The sequence below is a fragment of the Anabas testudineus genome, chromosome 13 (genome assembly GCF_900324465.2).
Source record: "Anabas testudineus chromosome 13, fAnaTes1.2, whole genome shotgun sequence".
NCBI classification, from domain to species: domain Eukaryota; kingdom Metazoa; phylum Chordata; class Actinopteri; order Anabantiformes; family Anabantidae; genus Anabas; species Anabas testudineus.
In genome coordinates this window covers 3,281,689-3,300,719 of record NC_046622.1, presented here as the reverse complement: position 1 = coordinate 3,300,719, position 19,031 = coordinate 3,281,689, and the positions used below count along the sequence as shown (strand labels likewise).

Sequence of the window (19,031 nt, the reverse complement as noted above, 5' to 3'; positions counted from 1 at the left end):
ATTAAATTTGCCAATTTCCTGATTAAAACATTTTAGGAAAGATGCAGATTTTTACAAAAAGTTCAGGAGCTGAGCAGCAAAGCGAGTTTGTGGATTGGAGCAGTGAAGGACACAGAGGTGGAGGCTGGACGGAGAGCAGCAGGACTCTCCGAGTGAAAAGAGTTACATCAGACCAGAGGAATTCCTGCCTTTTCTTCCAGCTTCTTTTGTTATTCTTTAGAGAGAGTTGCCTTATTCTTTTCACCGAGTGCTCTGTCACTGATAAAGGAGGAGAGGGAGGGGAGGAGTAAGGAGAGGAAAGAGACCGAGAGACCAGGACAGGAGGGGTGGGGGGGTGGTAAAATGGTTTTTACTGTGCTTCTTGATCCATTTAGTAAAAGATTTTTAAAAATACCATGAGAACTGGAAAAGGCAGATAACACTTGGTATGGGGCCTGTTAGTTTGTTGTACTGTAATAAAAACCTGTTAATTTGAATTAAATTAATACTTCAATGTTAGATTTTGAGCCTTTATACAAATGCTGGACCTTGCAGGATTATTATGGTACTTTTTCCGGTTATTTCATAGCTGAGTACTTCAAATACTCACTGTATTTACTCCTTTCCTGTTTTCTGCTCTTCTTCCAAACATCCTGGTTCTAAACATTTGTGCATTATTTTATTGCTGTGTGATTTTTGTGTACACTGTTTTCAGAGGGAGAACCTTTTAAGTTGGTATTTTGGGCATCTGGTTACTTGCTACTCTTCAATAGTGCTGACTTTTAAGTTGTTTTATGATGCCCTGGAGGGTCCACGTGGAGCAATGTGAGAATGGTTTCTAAGGGTCTTTATCAACAAGTAACATTCAGCCACAGTTGAAGCCATATTCTGGAAATATCCAGGGCCGAGGCGGTGATATACCGGAGGGAAAACCTTTGTTTTTCCTGTTGTGTTGTTTTTAAAGTCAGTAAAAATGAGTAAAAACTAGTAAAAGCGGCACCCCGGGGATGCTGACCGCAGTAACTGCAGGATTTAATAAGTTTTTCCTAATTGACCATGATTCTGTCTGGTGTGAACGATGTGGGAGCCACTGGGAGAGAGCGCATTTCACCCCTGCAGGCACTCTGGGGAGACAAACTCACCTCTCTGCCAGCCTGTTACAAAGCAACCATCACATTTTAATCCACATAAGCTGCAGTCTTTCCTTTTTAGTTGCTCCCTGCTTCGCTCCCGTCCTTATTTTCCTACTTGTTTTCCTCTCTGTAGGTTTCTTGCTTCAAGTCTCTTTTGATCTTTCCTCTCTTTGACAGTTTTTAGATTTTCTCTGCTCCATCCATGCTTCCTTCCTTTTCTTTTTCATTCCTCCCCTCACTCCTTCCTCCTTTCCTCTTTCTCATATCTTTCAGTTCTCTCTCTAATGAAGACTTGGTCGGCTGCAGCAGCAAACAGGTCCAAGTTTCCTTGCTGCTCCTGATTACATCAGCACATGCATTGATTCTCTCCCCCTCTCTCTGTCTCACATCTCATACACTCTCCCCCTTTGCAATAACAGCTTATGACATCACCAACAGCTGCCCAGCTGCATGAAAGAGTGTGTGTTTGGTGCATAAATTCACAATTATGTGCCGGCACGGTTGGCGGGGTGAGACTCTCAGTTGCCAAGGTAACCAGCCGAGCAGGCCCAGTCGAGGGGTGGAGGACTGACCACGTCCTTCACCGCTTTACAGTTGCAGGCAAAACTTTGGAGGTGCAGCTCTGCAGCATCCATCTTATCTGACTATTCTATCTTAATATATTCTATAATTCTTTACTTGCAGTTAAGTGCTTTTCAGTGAGTTTGCCAAACTGCAGCTGTAATCAATAAAAGTGACAGGAATTAACGACAGCTTGGCATTTCTCTCCTGTCTCCCTCCGTCTGTACGGTCAGTCGACTCTGCTTTTGTCCCCACAGCTGGGCCCTCATTAGGTCATAAATTGGATACTGAGGCCTGTGCAGTCGTTTCCATTGGCGAATTGGGGTGTCAGTCAATGAATCCATCCATCTCTCAGTGACAGAGGCCTGTTGGACGTCGTCAGCACTTTTTTCCACATTATGGGGACTATTGTGCACAGAGAATATCAATGCAGAGGAAGAACAGGTTGAAAGGGGCTCCGTGTAGCACTGGAACTTCAGTGAATTATTAGTGTAATTGCAGCTGTGCACAGAAAACCTTCTGGTGGTTCGTTTGTGCTTTACAGCATAAAACAGGAGATAATTAATATAATAATTGAAATGAATCAGTGTGGTCGATCTAGCTAATCTAGGTGATCATTCTGTGATACATGGTTTATCTTGATTATAATATCTCTGACACACATGTGAGTGGCTGCTAGAGACTTGTAATCATGTTTGAATTGATGTGAACATTTAAGGAGGGGATTTATTCACTGATTCCCAGAGACAAATATAAGCAAAGATAAGGATTTCTGCAACGAACTTCTGCTATATTTTTGATGTTTTTAGTGCAGAATAAATTCCTATTGTTTATTCACTAAGTGATTAAGTGGGACTTTTTCCGGCAGGAAAAGAAAAAGTGAGGTGTTCAGCTTGTCACACGTTCCTCTCATACCAAAACTTTGACTCTGCAAAGAATCAGACACACAAAACTGGGACAGCAGGATCTCCAGCTGACCTTCATCACTTTGACTTTATGCAGTTTATTCTGTGTGCAGTAGTCTTATAAGCAGTTTTACATCCTCTCTTATCCTCCTGAACAACAAGGTGTTGAGCTGTTCCTCTAACTGCCAGCTAATCCAGCAGATCTGATCAAAGGTAACCAGTTAACCTGAGCTTATCTGCAGCCTAAGGAGCTCTGTTTAATGAGCTTACATTAAACCACCCGCCATATCTGACTGTGCCTCCAGTCAGCTTCGATGGAGCCTTAGAAATTATTTTGTGCTGGATTTGATTTTTTTATTTAATAGTTTTAAGCCGTAGCGATCTCTGTTTGCCTGCCGCCCTCTGTCTGGATTTTATTTTCATCAACATAATGTTTTTTGTGTCTCCCTTTGTCTTTGTCTCTTAATGATTACATACAGTTTTTATTTCACCCTCCGTTTGTGACATGATCCTACAAACATATACCTCATTATGCTTCAGAACCATTAAACCATTACAGCTTTATCTCTGTTGATTTTCATTTCTCTGATACTAAAAAAGGACAGAATTAGAAGACACCACGTGTGTCTCTTACTGTCTGTCCTACGCTATATGAATCTGTCAGGTTCTGGTCTCTACATTTCTGTATACATCTTGCAGTATGTCTGTCTTCTTGCATTTCTTCCTCTCTGTTTTTCTGACGTTACTCTGTTGTGACAGATTTCACAAAGGTTTGTCTCTCTGCACCCGTGTCTGTCCGTCGCTCTGCTCGTCTCTGTTCGTCTCCTTCTTTCTCTGGTGTCGCTCCATTTTGACATTACTATTGTGACTCTGTGCCGATCTGCCTCTCCCTCTTTGAGTTTCTGTCCATTTATCTGTCTTCCGCTCCCCCTGCCCCTCACTTGATGTTTTTCGGATGTGACAGAAGTCACTTGAACCCCTGTATCTCTGTATCAGTTGTCTTTCTCTCCCCTGCTGCTGTTTTATTCCAACAGAGTGGTGCTGGAAGTGAAAAAGCTGTACATCTCAGCATAGCAGGGGATGAACATCATGTACCTGTGAACACAAGGCCTCTGGTGATGCTGTCACATCTCGTCTCTTCTTCTCCTCCGTCCTGTTATTCTCTGCTGATATTTCTTAAATATGAAAAAAAGTTTTAGGCACTCACTCCACACAGGGAACTTTAAAGGTCTGATAGTCTCAGGGGAAATCTGTGGTCGTTTTGCTGAAAACCAACAAAAACTGTTCAAAGATTTGGTCATAAAACATTTTTTTAATTATTAAAAGTTAATGATCAAAATATCAACGTTAACATACCACATTTGCTCAGTGACCTAAAACACTGAAGACTTCATTTCCCATAATGCAACTAAAGAGCAGTAGACTTCCTCTGGAATAAATCTAAAGTCTCCAAACCCCAACTAACCCTGTATGAAGCTCTTACATCTGTTTTCACAGGCTGAGTAGAAATTTAGTGACAAGCAAACTGAACCTGACGTGTAAAATTGATGAAGAGCTCCTTTAATTTGAGGTTTAATTCCTCTAATTATGAAATCTACATCTGGCCACCATTTGACCTCTGAAGGACTAGAAATCAGCGGGACTTCTCAGAGCTCTGTGTAATGTGCCTTTATTGGTAACTATGGTAGCTTGGAGCAGCCAATTCTGAGGGTGGAGGAAGTGAATCATGACTGCTGGCTGAATGTTGTTCTGCTGCAATTAACATGCCGAGAGTCATCTTTACAGCGAGGAGCCACTTTAACTACATGATGGCTGCAGAGGTTTTTTTCGCTCCACATATCGTAACATCATAATAATCTTGTAATGTTCAAGTTTAACTTTAAATTCCCTCTCCCCTTCCTCTCTGAAGCTTTTCATCAGAGGGCCACTGCGTCCCCTTCCCTGCAGGATCGAGTTGCTTTGATTTCTTACTTGTTAACATATGACTCTGTGTGTTTGATATTTAGCACAGAAGGGCATTCTGCTGTCGCTCATCCTGGAGTTTCTCCAGCAGCATCAGTATGCATCATCATACTGAGTGTGCATATGGTTCTGTGCGTTACTGTGAGTCAGTAATCAGAGGAGAGGCAGCTCACTGTGCTTTCTGTCTGCTGCCTCCGGTGCCTTTCTGGCCATAAGGGAGAGGAGGAGGAGGAGTAGGAGGAGGAGGAGAGCAGAGGAGGAAGGAGTGAGTCATTCTAGTTAGACTTTAATAAAAACAACTGCCAGGGTCCACAGCCTGGATGATGATCATGATGAGTATTCTGGTGTTGAATGAAGTGCTGTTGGGTCACTTGGTCACTGTGGAAATTGCTGAAGTTCATGTCTGGTATGAAATTCACAGACTCATTTTTAATCCTCCTCTGTTCGAGTGACACTGTGACTAGAGCTGAGCTACAAACGGCATCAATAGATGCAGCCTGTGTACTAAACTGTATTCACTACACCAAACTAAATTTCACTTCACAGTTATTTCTGAGTCAGCGGATGTTAAACTCCTGGCAGTATGAGTCTCTTTCTGGCACTTTTGCAGCTGATTTGTCTTGGGGACTTCACAACCTTCTTAACTCCAGTAACTTTTCAGTAACATCTTAGACGTAGAAGCTTTAGTTCTTGTATTTTGTCTCTTTCTCTCTTTGTGGTTGGCTCCAATCTGTTTGTTGTGGTCCTTCATCATCTTTGTAATCTTTTCCTCGGTTACATCAACCTCATACTAAATCTCCAACTCTCCCAAATGTTTTACTAAACTCTTGTTTGTTCCCTGATCCATCTTCCACCCAAAATGGCTAAAATCTGAATTTTTGGGGCTTTGAAATTCACATTTCAGAAGTATTGGTCAGCTTTGGTTACAAATATGGTTGATGGCTCATGTTCTGTTTGTTGTAGTGATCCTTGTTGTGATGCAACTGTGCATTTGCTCGACCAAAAGACTTAAAGCGCTCAAGTTCAGTTTAGCTTCTTGTTCAGGGCTGAAATTTAAAATGAAAATTAAACAGTATCATAAACTTGGTGTGTCTCAGCATTGAACAGAGATTACTTCAGCAGCTGCGGAACGACAAGTTGGGAAACAACTTAAAACCGAATCAAATGATGAGATTTGCTTTGCAAAGGGAAATGCAAAGACACACACACACACACACACACACACACACACACACACACACACACACACACACACACACACACACACACACACACACACACACACATTTATGTCTGCACCAGTGGGACCAGTAAGTGACTGCCAATATAGTTTGCTCTCAATTACTGAGGGATGTGTAAATTCTGTTGGGTTGGCACTGTTTTGGTATTTGTGTGTCTCTGATTGTGAATCTGAGTTTTACTGCAGGATAAACAAGACTTGGACACACGAGCGAAGTAAAATACAGATTAATTTAGATTAATTCACAGTTCTGCCCTCTAGACACGACTGTAAGCAGCTGGTTGTTTACTGATCTTAAGATACAGTAAGTGTTTAGTGGTGAAATCAAGCAGATCTTTATTATGATCGTCACTGACAGAGGCCTTTTCTGCTACACTGCAACAGTACACACACACACACACACACACACACACACACACACACACACGCACACACTCTCATGCCAAGACAATGGCCTGGTAATCCTAGCTTCTGATTGGACAAGTCCAGATTACCCAGAGGGCACCAGCTGTCGGAGAGAGGCAAGGCCCAGTTTCTTCAGTCAGCACACACACACACACACACACACACTTACACACTCACACTCCAATTGCCATGCCACTCTGCTAATGCTGAATTAATATAAACCAGAACACGTTAGCATGTGGCTGCACCTGAAGTCTGATGCTCAGTCTAGTTCTAGTTGGTGTGATCTGTGATCTCGTCGTCACGCTCGCTCGGCCAAACTGAAGCGTTCAGCTGCCGTCAACAGAGACTGTTCATCACTGCTGTCCACACACTGTAAAAATAGGAAGGGGAATTATTCCGCCTGTAATGCTAACAGGCGTTATAAAGGTCCAGCAGGGCCAGGTAACCAAACGCTGCATGTTTCGAAATGTGCTGTGTGTGTTTGAACCCCAGCACCCTGTAAGAATTTAAAGTATAAATATACTCAGATCATTATTTTTTAAATTCTAAAACTGAAAATTTTCAGTTTTATGATTTACTGTTAGACTCTTCAATCTGCTTTGGCCACTGTCGTTTCTGACTTTTATTGACTAAATTGGTCTTAAATTAAATTCCAAGAAGCATTAAAACATCTTTAATCCGCTGCTCCCAGTGCAGCAACAATGGGCCGAGCCAGTCCAGCAACGCAGGGAGAGGGCAGACACAGGAAGTGCCGGCTGACACGCTGCTGGGCCGAGATAAGAGCAGATCCCACTAAATACTGGAGTCGAGGGAGAGAGAAAGCGAGAAGGAGAAATGGGGGAAACAAATGGAGAGAAAGACAATACACCCTAAAAGAGAGAGAGAGAGAGAGAGAGAGAGAGAGAGTCAGCCAAAAAGAGATTTACTTTGAGTGTGTTGTTGAGATACAGTCAGACTGAGAGGCTTTGCATTGGCCTATATCCCCCCACTGTTCCACCGTCTGTCTGTCTGTCAACACCGGCCATCGTCTCTGAATGAAATGACGACAAATTATGTCAAGGCCTCATTCTTTTTAATCCTTTTATGAGGTAATGCAGTATAGATGTTAGACATTAAAACTGCAGGACAGCAGTGATACGAGGGGTCTGTTCACTGGATCTCATGTGGTAGATGAAAAAAAACTAACTGTTGCCAGAGCTGATGGAAAAATGAAAACAGATTTTAATTTCTGAGAGTTTTGTTGTTGGTACCATGGTCTTAAAATGACATAAATGAAAAGTGTGCACAAAAAAACGTAACACTGTGAAACATGCAATAGTTTCTAGCTCTAAAAATCGTTAAGTAGACGTGAACAAGTTGTGACGCACTGTGTTCAGTGTGAAACAGACTGTACAGAACATATAATCTTTATCAAATCTTTAAATACAGTCTATGCTGTGAAATGAAACATGCAAACATACCGTTGTTGCTGTGTTTTGACTTCCTTCGTGAACACTAATCCCGCCGAGTGTAAATCTTCAGAACTCCCAGAGTGTTTTGATTTGTGTAGCAGCCCGTAGCCAGTTCATTTGCAGCTGATATAAATCTTAAAGATACAGTTTACGCACGCTTTCTGCCGAAACTCAAGCGGACGTTTGGAAATCATTGCACCATGTTTTATTTTTCATGTGACCAGTTTCCTGATTGGACGACATCCTGGAAACAGTCGTAAACTGCATTCAGAATGAGGTCAAGAAAATCTTTTTTCTTTATTTAAATTTTTGATTTCTCGTCACCACTCCCGATGGACTGTGGACTGCAATGATCACTTTTTCCTCAACACTATTCAACCAATTCAATCTAATATGTAATTACAAGATTCTAATTAATTATCGGCTATAAATATCACTAAATGATATGTATAAATATAACAGTTTCTTATCTCTTATCTTTGCTGTTACTATTTGTAGCTGCAGCAACATAATTTCCCAGTGGGGATCATTAAAGTTTTTTCTATATCTCAGTTGTTGTTTTTTTACTATGCACTATGAAGGTTGGTTTCATTTGCATTCAACTACATAAATATAGTGAGCTCTCCGCATTACTTCTGATTACTGTTTGCAGTGAATCTAGGTTTGTGCACTGATCTGTAAACGTGTCTGTGTGTGTGCAGGGACGACAGAGCGGGTGTGTCTGATCCAGGGGACAGTGGAGGCGCTGAACGGTGTCCATGACTTCATCGCTGAGAAGGTGAGGGAGATGCCTCAGAGCACCCAGAAGACAGAGCCGGTCAGCATCCTGCAGCCGCAGACCACCGTCAACCCCGACCGCGTCAAACAAGTTAGTATGACTGTCTGTCCTGCATGTTTTCCTTTGGAACGACAGGCTGTGTGTGTGTTTCTGTGGTCAAGTTGTAATTTTCTGTTTGACTGAAGCTGAATGAGGCAAAAAATAATAATAATAATAAAAAGGAAAGGCAGCCGCACAGACAGGTAAACAGATGAGGGAAGAAGGGAGAGAGAGAGAGAGAGGGTGGAAAAATAAGGGCAGAGCACAAGAATGGAAAAGAGAGATATATAAGGTGTAGGAGAAGAAAGAAGAAGAGCAAAAGCAAAGAAGAGAATGGAGGAGAGGACTGAGAAAAGCCAAAGAGGGGGGGGGGATGGAGAGGAAAGAAAAGAGGACGATTAAATGGAGAGTGTGGGGAGACGGATGAGATCCATTAAGACAGGATGCCGTGTGTGAGGTGTGAAAATATAAACATGTGACATGAACCCTGGGCGAGTGCACACACACACACACACACACACACACACACACACACACACACACACACCATGCCAGAAACCTCAACATTCACACCAACAGGAAACAGTTTCCTGCTGAGGGAGGAAGTGTGAGCAAGTGTCCTGATCAGCTCTCTCTGCACCCATCAATTTAGAGTGAGAAGTGTCTTAATGAAGAACACGCAGCCTCCGACTTCCTGCATTCAGCCTTTTCATCTCCCCTCTCTTCCTCTCTCGCTGCCCCAAAGCACAGGACTGAATGTTGTTACTGAGAAATGAATCTACAACACGGATGTTTGTAGCCACTGTTGTTGCTCATAAAACCACTATGAGATTTTTTCGGCTCTTTTAAAAACTCCCTGTCACTTTTCCGACCCGTCCCCCGGCTCTGCATTTTTGGATAAAACATTAATTTAGCTGTCAGGCTAATTATAGGCGACTGCTGGGTTAGTGCCTTATAATCAGGTGTTTAATTTACTTTTTGATAACCAATGTAGCTACTTTATAATTTGCCAGATAATATAAATGTATATAGTGTAAATGAAGACAATAGCCTGGAGATTAGTAGTATGCACAGTTCTCTGTTGACCTGAACACAGGCACAGATGTAAACTCTCAGCAGAAAACTTTGATTCATTTCACAAAGTTGCTGTTTGCTAAGAAACAATTCAGTCGAATTCCACACGTTCGTATGAAGCTCATTCCACGGCCGAGCGCCAACACACACTGTGTAATGGAGGACAATTAGTGCGGGCATTGACTGATCCCTATCTGGTTAAGTGATTATCATCGTTCCCTCTTCATGATTGCTCTCTATTGATTAGTGAGGTCTGGCATTGTCTCTATCTGTTGCTTGTTCGGGCCTGCCAAACGCTGCATTAGAAAAAAAGACGCTATAATAATAAACCATAAAGAATGAAGTCAAATATGTGCTGCAGAGTAAAAAGGAAAAGGGTAAAAATTTAAAAATGTCCAAGACGGTTGTTGTTTTTCCTCCTTGTCTCCGAGCTCTGGTGTTGCAGTAGAGTTGCGTATGTTTCCTCTGCTGCGATTTCTCATCCTCTGTCATAAGCAAAAGTTAGGGGGTGGGGGAGAGGATGGAGTGCTACGCTTTTATAGTTTTGAATAATTATAGCTATCAGACTTGTGTACACACACACACACACATACACACACACATACACACACAGTCCTCAGAGCTTTTTGCAGTGCACACAATACCAAGGTGCAGTTATGAAGAGTTTTTATGCATAATTAATCAATACTGAGTACACACACACACACACACACACACACACACACACACACACACACAGATACTGTACACTTACTCACCCACACTCAGTCCTCCAGCCCACACACACACTCTGAACTCAAACAGGCTTTTTAAGGCTGAGGCAGATAACAACATCGAGTTGTGTTTGCACATATGTCGTTTTTGTTTCTAGTTTTTGAAAAGTCGTTTAAGTTTTTTGTAATTTTAATTTAAAAAAAAAAAATGTTAGTCGCTCGTACTACTTTATGGGAAGATTAAGACTATTAACGTCTCGTAGTGGGTGGACACCGAGTTATTCTGTTAAACATCGTCCAGTCAGGGAGGTTGGGTGATGGAGAGGCTCTGTTCACCCCGGGGTGTTGGATGTGTTCGGCTGAGGTCAGTCAAGTTTCTTCACACCAAACTGCAGTTGCCAGGCAACCACTGGAGATTTCAGGAAGTTACTGCAGAGAGGCAAGAAATACTGCAGCACATACTGTAAAACGGTGAATGGTTATTTTTACGGTTCGGTCTCTGTAAGATTAAACAAATGTAACATAACGTGAGTTTTTGATCTGTTGCTGTTGGGTAGTTTTTGTTCCCGTTGGACTGAGTCAGATGAGCTGTTTCCTCATTTCGTTCCTTTGTGCTGAGAGAGCGGTACCACTCTTATCATGTAGTCGCCTTAATGCGTCGTTGTCAGCTTTTTCTCCTCCATATGGACAAAACAGTGAGAGGACAGATGCCTAAAACAGCAGCTTCTACCTGCTTGGTTACGCCTGCTTTCGTTTATTCTGTATGTACCATGTGCATCAAGCAGTCGGCCGTGTTATTTTGCATGAGGCGAGCAGTTGTGGGGAGACAAGCAGGCTAATCGCTGCTGATATTTACTGTAGGCACTTATAATAGAGGGCGAATCCCCCTGATGCTCTTTAGGCTATTTATACCACGTCAGTAAGGCTAAATGGACGTTGACGACACACAGATATACAAGTCCAGACACAGAGAAAGAAAGCGCCACGTTGTAATAGACACTTTTACAGAGAGGGAATTATTGAGAAAAGGTTATGAAAGTGTTTCTGCATATTATAGTTTAAGTAATAATGAAACCATGAAAGCATAATGTTTCATATTATCAGTATAGAAATAATAATACAACAGGGAGGTGATTAAATTACTTTAAATAGTAGTAAAAAGTGTGTTGTTCAGTTCTCCCATTGTTTAATCTGATGAGTGGATCTCATGCACACACGTGTCTCTCAGTGATGAACTGGGCTCCAGTGCACAGCTGTAGATTGGCGACTATTTTGGGTTGTTGATAAAATGTCATCTTCTTCTTGTCAAGATCGCGGCTGTTGGAGCATGTGGTGTTGGCATTCCTGGTTAACCCCTGGAACTGGGTGAGAGACGAAACGAGTGTGAGAGAGCGAGAGGGAGAAGATGCACGTGGTGGAGAGTTGTAAGAAGAGACTAGAAGGGACGTTAGAGAGACATTAGACAAACAGGACATTCAGACAGAGGGACAATAAGCACTAAAATGAGAGTCTAAAAAATGGCTGAGTGACTGAAAGCTGGAAGCAGATCTGAACTCTTGTTAGTCGACAGCTGCAGGGTGACAGAGAGCTTCTCTGGACCAAGCAGCTGCCGACAGAAAGAAAAACAGAGCAGCGACGACACCGACAGACGACACGCCGCGCTTCAAGGCCACATAGCAGGACAACAGACCAGAGAGGAAGGTGATTTATGAGCTGAAGGAATTCTAATGAGGCCTGACATGACATATGGGCGGAGAGAATTTATCGAGGGATTTCATTACTTCTATTATGCAGTGTTTGTTTTTGTTTCCACCTCCTAAGTCACTCTAGTAAAACATCATCACACCCGTGTTCACACTGCAGCACGCTAATGCTACAACAGAAAATTTGGTTCCAAATTTAAATATTCATAGTTTGTAGATGGTGATAAGTCCTCTCTAAAACAAAAAGACTCATACATACTGACTCATGCAGCAAATGCAATAAAATAATTTTACAGTATTTGCAACAGTTGATGTACACTGAACTAACTCCTGCCCTGCACTATAAATATATATATTTATATATTTGTATAGTAACATGAATACAAATATATTTTTTTTATGAATAAACTAATGACACCTAAACAAAAAGTGTTTATTAGTCTAAGATAAATTTCAGTGTGTTTCCTACAGTTCCTCTAACGGCCACTAGATGCTAGTCTGTTAAAATGAAGTCGAACTACATACAAGATTTTTTAAAACCCATTTTCCATTAAGCTGATATTAGATAGATAAGTATGTTCAAGTCTAACAACCTATGACACGCAGTGACAGCTGTCAGTCACCTCGGCTCCATCCAGACTCTTATCAATTAGGACAAGATAAAAAACGCACTTCCTGTGCTGCGTTCCAGGTCATTAGTTACCTGCAGTTATTTTTAGCGCACTCTAAATTCAGGCTTCGATGTAAAGTCTGGAGAGCTCCCATGTTGTGTTTATGTGTAATGTAGTGAAGCATCAGTACTATATTCATATTGACGGGAAAACGTGCCCTCTCGCCTCTTGAAGTGAGCTGCACAGCCTGAGCTGCGTCCCCTGTGAGATCAGCTGTAAACGGCCTGTGGTTTTGTTGCGGTATTATTCGGGGGCTATTTTTGGCCGACACCAGCCGTTAGTCAGACTCAGAACTACAGCAGGACTTCGACTTTGACAACAGCCATGAAACATGAACATTTACATGAGCGTTTAAACACATCCACTCTCGTCTGCTTGTTTTCCTGGCCGCTCCCTCAAATTTTTTCCTGCCGGACACCGACCATTTCCTGTGACCTTTCACCTCCAGCACAAACACCTGTTTCCTTCTTCCTGTTATTGCCTCTCTACACAGGACGTTTGCCATTAATGTCAGGAAATGTGACCTCCGGGAGTGTAAGACTCTTAAACTTAGCTGGCAAATGAGAAATACAGTAATTCAGCTTCAGCCAAGAAGACCAAACATACCAACGTCAGTTGGAGTTCTGTGAAACATCTTCAGCAGCTAATAAGCGAGTTGAACGTTGTTCACACAACAGGAGACTGTTGGTGAGGGGTAGTCTGCAGGAGGCAGAACGTGACACTACGTGGGAAATCACCATGTTTTATCAGTCATGTGATAGGAACGTACCACGATGCCCATTGGCTCACAGAAAATGACCTGCTGGATTCATTCAGACTGACTGTGGGGACGTCTGTTGAATGTCTCTTAGGTTCTAAGTTGAAATGACATCCAGCTGTTATTGACCGACACTTGGCTGGTTAGCTGTTAAAGGTTAACGAGTCGTATCATATGACTGTAGGTTCATCACGAGCGACCATCACGCTGTCACAGTTTTTATTCTTATTGTAAATTAAACATCAAACAAAACATAAAAACAAGCAGCAAACACAAGTATTCTGTTTTTCCTGAGCATCATTTTACAGCATGTTGCTTTTTCACCTTCTTACATAACTTCTCATCTATTTTTTCCCTCAGTCCCATGATCTGCAGTCACTGCTGAGCCAGCAGAATGAAACACACACACACACACTCACACACACTCACACACACACACACACACACACTCACACTCACACACTATCTGCTCCACACATGTGATGATGGTCAGCACTGGACGAAACCCTGCTGTAATTCATATTTTACTGCGCTCACATGCAGAGAAATGCAGTTCAGATGTGAAAGTCTAGCTTTCTCTCTCACTTCCTGCCATTCTTTATTTTTTCGGTTGGGGATGAAAAGTGAGGAGTAAAATGCAGCAGGTGTGATGTGCATGCTAAAGAATTCTTTTTGTTTTTGACAATCCTCCTTCTAGACTGAGGAGAGAAGACAAAAAGAGAAAAGAGGGAGAAACAAGATACAGAAGTGGGATTGTATCATCTGACAGTTCGTTACACAAATCTCTGACCTTTTTAAAAGACGTTTTAATATCTTTTTACATTTTCTGACTTAAACCTCAACCACTGTGTACATTTCCTCCTTCCATCCTATTATTTTGACACCCGGTGTAAAAAGCTAATGGTTTTCCTGACAGCAGCCGAACGTTACTGTCTGTATGTGATGATAATATTTTCCTCTTTTTAAGGACTTTTTCTCTGCCAGGAAACTGTTGTACTTCACATTCCTCCAGTCAAACTGCAGCTTGTTTAGAGCAGCAGCCCGCTCTGGTGTGGAGGAGGATACAAAATGATCAAGTATGATCTTATAATGTGCCTGAGGGGGATTTAATGAACTTTTACTCCTTCTGCTCAAACTGTACTGCGTTAACGTATATTTTTCACTGTTACTGATTTATGGTCAGTGTGACGTGTTTGGGAGGTCGACGTGTGCAGATTAGTTTGTAATCTTATAGTTTATTGTTTATTTATTTATTATTGGCATATTTGCTATTTAACAGTGACCAAGAGCCATCCTACAGGAGGCTTTAGTTTGGGAGCGATAACCAGACACAGTGACACAGTCATAATTTTGAAATGGTAATTTAAATAGAAACTTAAACACGAATGATGGCACATTGTCATAGAATAAACTACTAATGTCTGTATAATACAGTAAAATGCTAAAATGTCAAAAACAAATATTCAGTTACTGAATATACAGAAAATTATATATAAAATATTTTCTTCTACATTTTTTATATTATTATTATTATTATTATTATTATTATTATTATTATTATTAAGTATTCGATCATTGTATTATTAGGGTTGTATCTCAAAAACAGAACTATTAGATATAATACAGTGATTTAACTTTGTCATATTTCTACTTTCACTTCAAATCTTGTCAAAGACATCAACATCAACAACTTCAGAAAAGTAAAACCAAACAAACAAAAAGAAAAATCACATAATCGCATCAACATCCGTTGAGAATCATCTAGTGACAACTCATAAATTTCAGAAGAGAAAGAGTGAGGAAACGAGAATTTTACTGTGACAGGCGAGATGACTCGCATGAATAATTATTCTGTTGTTCAAACATTCCCATTAAATCCTTTTTAAGAGAAAGAGGAATCTCCTGTCAAGAAACTCCACCATAACAAGTCAACAGGACGCATCAAATCCAAGTATATGTACAGTACACTGTGTATCTGCCTTCACTGAAGTTACAGTACATGATGTTTATTCTGCACTTAGCTTCAAGTGGAAAACTTCTAGATTTATTGTGCATCAATTGGCAAACTGCATGCATCTTTAAAATTCAGCTGCTCTGGAAACTTTGTGGCCTCTATTAAAGTCTGTGGATTCGAACAAGTCTTGGCAATGGTTGTTGGTCTTACACAATGTGTGCAGTAATTGAGCCAGTTTAAGGTTTAGCCGGTTGAAGGAAACACATTCAGTGTTTAAAAGTGACCACAGAGCTCAATACATTAACTGCTGCATTCAAAGTATTTGTATTTTGAATGTATGTAGTTTCTTAATATAAAGTGTTTAATGCTCTGTTCAGTTGATCACTTGACCATCATCCAAACGCGGGTACTGTAAGCCAGCACTAACTGTTCCCATGTGGGTCTCTGTATAGACTCTGAATTATAGAAGTGTTTTTTTTATGTGTATTGTTTGCATAACAGAATCAAAATGCCACAAAACCCTGGTTAAGAAGTCAGAGTGTGTGTGTGTGTGTATCCAACTTAACACTGTGTTCCCTTGCTGTCAGTCATTGTAGCTTGGCCCTTCTGTTCTGCAGTTATTTTTAACCCCCACGGGGGTTTCTGCTCTCCTGGACAAGCCAGAGAATGGAAGGTGAAAGAAGGAGAGAGTGATGGAAAAAGAGGGATGACAGACGGATCGGGATGGATCAAGTAATGAGGAAAAGTGGAGCAGAGAGCGAGCGAGGTAGAGGATGAGAGGGAGAGAGAGAGGGAGCGAGGTGCCTAAGCCCGTGGATCAGGAGGAGACAGATTAAACTAAAGTCCCCTGCTTAAGATTTCAAAGTTCAAACCAGCAGCCTCAACAGTTGTCTGCTGTCCTCAACTCACTGTGTGTGTGTGTGTGTGTGTGTGTGTGTGCGTGTGTGTGTGTGTGCGTGTGTGTGTGTGTTTGTCCTTCAGTAACAACAATGACAGATGTCTTTGTGACCTGCACGGAACGCGACATGAGCTCTGACATAGTGAGAAACGGAAGAAGAAAGGTAGAGAAAAGATAAAGATAGAGGGATGGCAGAGTGATGAGGGGCAGAGGAAAGGGAAAGAAGGAAATATTTATTTGGAGATATTGGAGATATATACATATATATTTCTATATATTTACTTGCACTCATACCACATGAAACTGAAGCAGCTCTTCCCAAAGCGCTTTACTTTATAGTTCTTCACCTTGGCTAAGATATTTTCTTTGCACCTCACTTGTAAGTCGCTTCGGATTAAAGCGTCCATCAAATAACTAAATGTAAATGTACCTCAACATGCTGTGTGTGTGTGTGTGTGTGTGTGTGTGTGTGAGTGTCGTGGTTAAGTGTGCTTGTTTCCTTGTTTGTTAAACGAGACATTGTTCTCTCGGGTTTCCACGCTTCAGTGACCTCAGCAGCCTCTGAGCTTATCACTACTTGTCTATGCAACACACACTCACACACACACACACACACACACACACACACAGACTTCCATGCTTTTGGTTGATAAACAAAACATTTGTCCTCGTTGGTCCCCGTCTGTCTGCTTAAAGACTCTGAGGACAACTGTAGGGCTTTGAGGCGGCGAGGGCGACTTTGTCAACGACTCCTTCCACTGGATTATTTTGGAGCAGCTACCTCAGGACTTTCTCACACATTTTCTAAATGCTTGTTTTTACTTTGCAGCCTGTACTTGCATTTGTTGCTTCCCAGCATCATGACAATAACAGTTCAGGCTTTGTAAGTGTAAATATTTTGGTTTGTAACAGCAGAAGAGTTTTTCTGTTAATGAATTTTGCATTTACTATTACTTGTTAAGGAAGTTTCAATTTAGCATGAAATATAAAGCATGCAGCATCTTGTGAGAATAAGCTTTGACAGACGGCGGGAAGCAGGACACACAGTAAAGTAGATGTAGATGATGATGAAAGGACTAATAGTGAGTACAGGAATGAAGGTGCAGCAAGAGAGTACAGCTTCATGAGGGGCATAAACTTGATGGTTCTTGGTGATCTACAGCACATTTGCACATTTGATCTAACAATGCTGCAAACCCGTCAGTCAGATCAGAACGAGCCTAAACAAACGTGTTAATTAGCGGAGACCAACCCTAAAAGATTCACCGGCCTCAGGTTTAGTGCCCCACGTTTCAGATAAATCACTAAATATATTTTGGTTTCCTGTTAAAATAAAGACTGTTAGCTCGTTGCTAATTGACAGTTCTTCCAACAGTCAACCTCTGAACTTGTTCCAGAATCCAACCAGCCCGCTCTGCTGCTTACATTGATTTGGACTTATCTGCTAAGCCGACATCCCTGCTGAAGTCAACACTTCCCATCACTGCCCCTTTGCACTGTTTGCCTGAGTGTATTCATGGGCAGGAGATTGGCTTTGACCTCTGACCTGAGCCCAGCAGCTGGATGGAGGCCAAACTCTCCTCTCCTCTACTCTTTGGAAAGATGTTTCTCAGCAGATATAAAACTCTTCAAGGAGAAAAAAAGAAATGAGAAAATAAAACCTTCCACAAAAAAACATTAAACCTGTGCAGCTGAGGGGAAAAAAATGAAAGAGCCGTCACTGTAGGAGCGAACGTCCGCACGATGCCAGCTGTCACATAATCTTCTTCTTTGTGGCTGCTCTGCAGAAAGGTGCTGGGAGCAGAGGATTGTGGGTAGGTAGGAGGCTGCCTGGCTGAGTCGGCCATTAGAGTGAGCTGAACCCACAGCATCAGCTAAATAAAAGCAGAGCGAAGTTGATGATTTCACATTAAAATGGCCTTCGGATTGAAAATGGGTTTTTTGTGTCTGTGGGAGTGCAGAGAGTTTGACCTTGTAAGAAGAGGTTTAGTTCATTAAACGGAGAAAACGGAAAGAAGTGAAAGATTGAAATGCAGCGGGAAAGCAGCAGAACATTATAATGCACGTGGAGAGGAAAGGCACAACGAGTACCTGGATTTAAAAGGTTATACACAGAATAAAAGGCCAAAAACATCCATAAATCTGCAGTAAAACTCGATGGAAGGAGAGAAAAACGACGACATGAAAGAAAAAAGAAAGAAAGCGGAGCAGGCAGCGGGGGGTGGAGGTGAATGGGGAACCTCATTAGCTGAGAATCAGTTGGATATAAAGATAGTAGATGTGATCATTAGCGCCAGGAGGGATCAGACATCGCTGTACGCCACTGTTTATCCTCCCACTTCTACACCGACACTCTGTGCATGTTTGTGTGTGAGAGAATGTTTCATTGCAGAGGATGAAAGGGTTCATGGGTAAAATCTTTTTCAGTTCCCTCCCTCGCTTTCACACGGCTTGTCACTTTTTCTTTTTAATCCCTAGTCGTTTTCTTTTTCTTTTCTTTTTAACCCCCCTCCACCCACTCATCTCCTCTGCAAAAATAACTGGTGGAAATGTTGCCACATAAACAAAAAATCGAATGTGAAATAGAATTTTTTCAGAAAGAAAATTAGACTTTTGGATGGAATTAAGTTGCACGAACAAACACCAAGAAGTGATTTTTGGTAAATAGTGTTTATCACTCCTTTAGTGCAGAGAAAGAAGAATAAATTCAAAATAAATGCGACTAGTTTTCCTCTTACCTGGACCACACATTACATTACTAATGCTTATTTAAGTCAACATAAGAAGAAACATCAAAAGTTAAGT

At 41.5% G+C, this 19,031-nt stretch overlaps 1 protein-coding gene across 3 annotated transcripts in view; it reads left to right on the top strand.

Moving 5' to 3' along the window:
• The window catches only part of nova2 (NOVA alternative splicing regulator 2), a 65,781-nt gene that overhangs the window by 32,595 nt on the left and 14,155 nt on the right, over positions 1-19,031 (top strand). For all 3 annotated transcript variants that reach the window (XM_026370667.1, XM_026370661.1, XM_026370653.1), the window contains one exon: positions 8,341-8,507. In XM_026370667.1, coding sequence (XP_026226452.1) covers positions 8,341-8,507 — 167 coding nt within the window. The remainder of the gene's footprint in view (positions 1-8,340; positions 8,508-19,031) is intronic.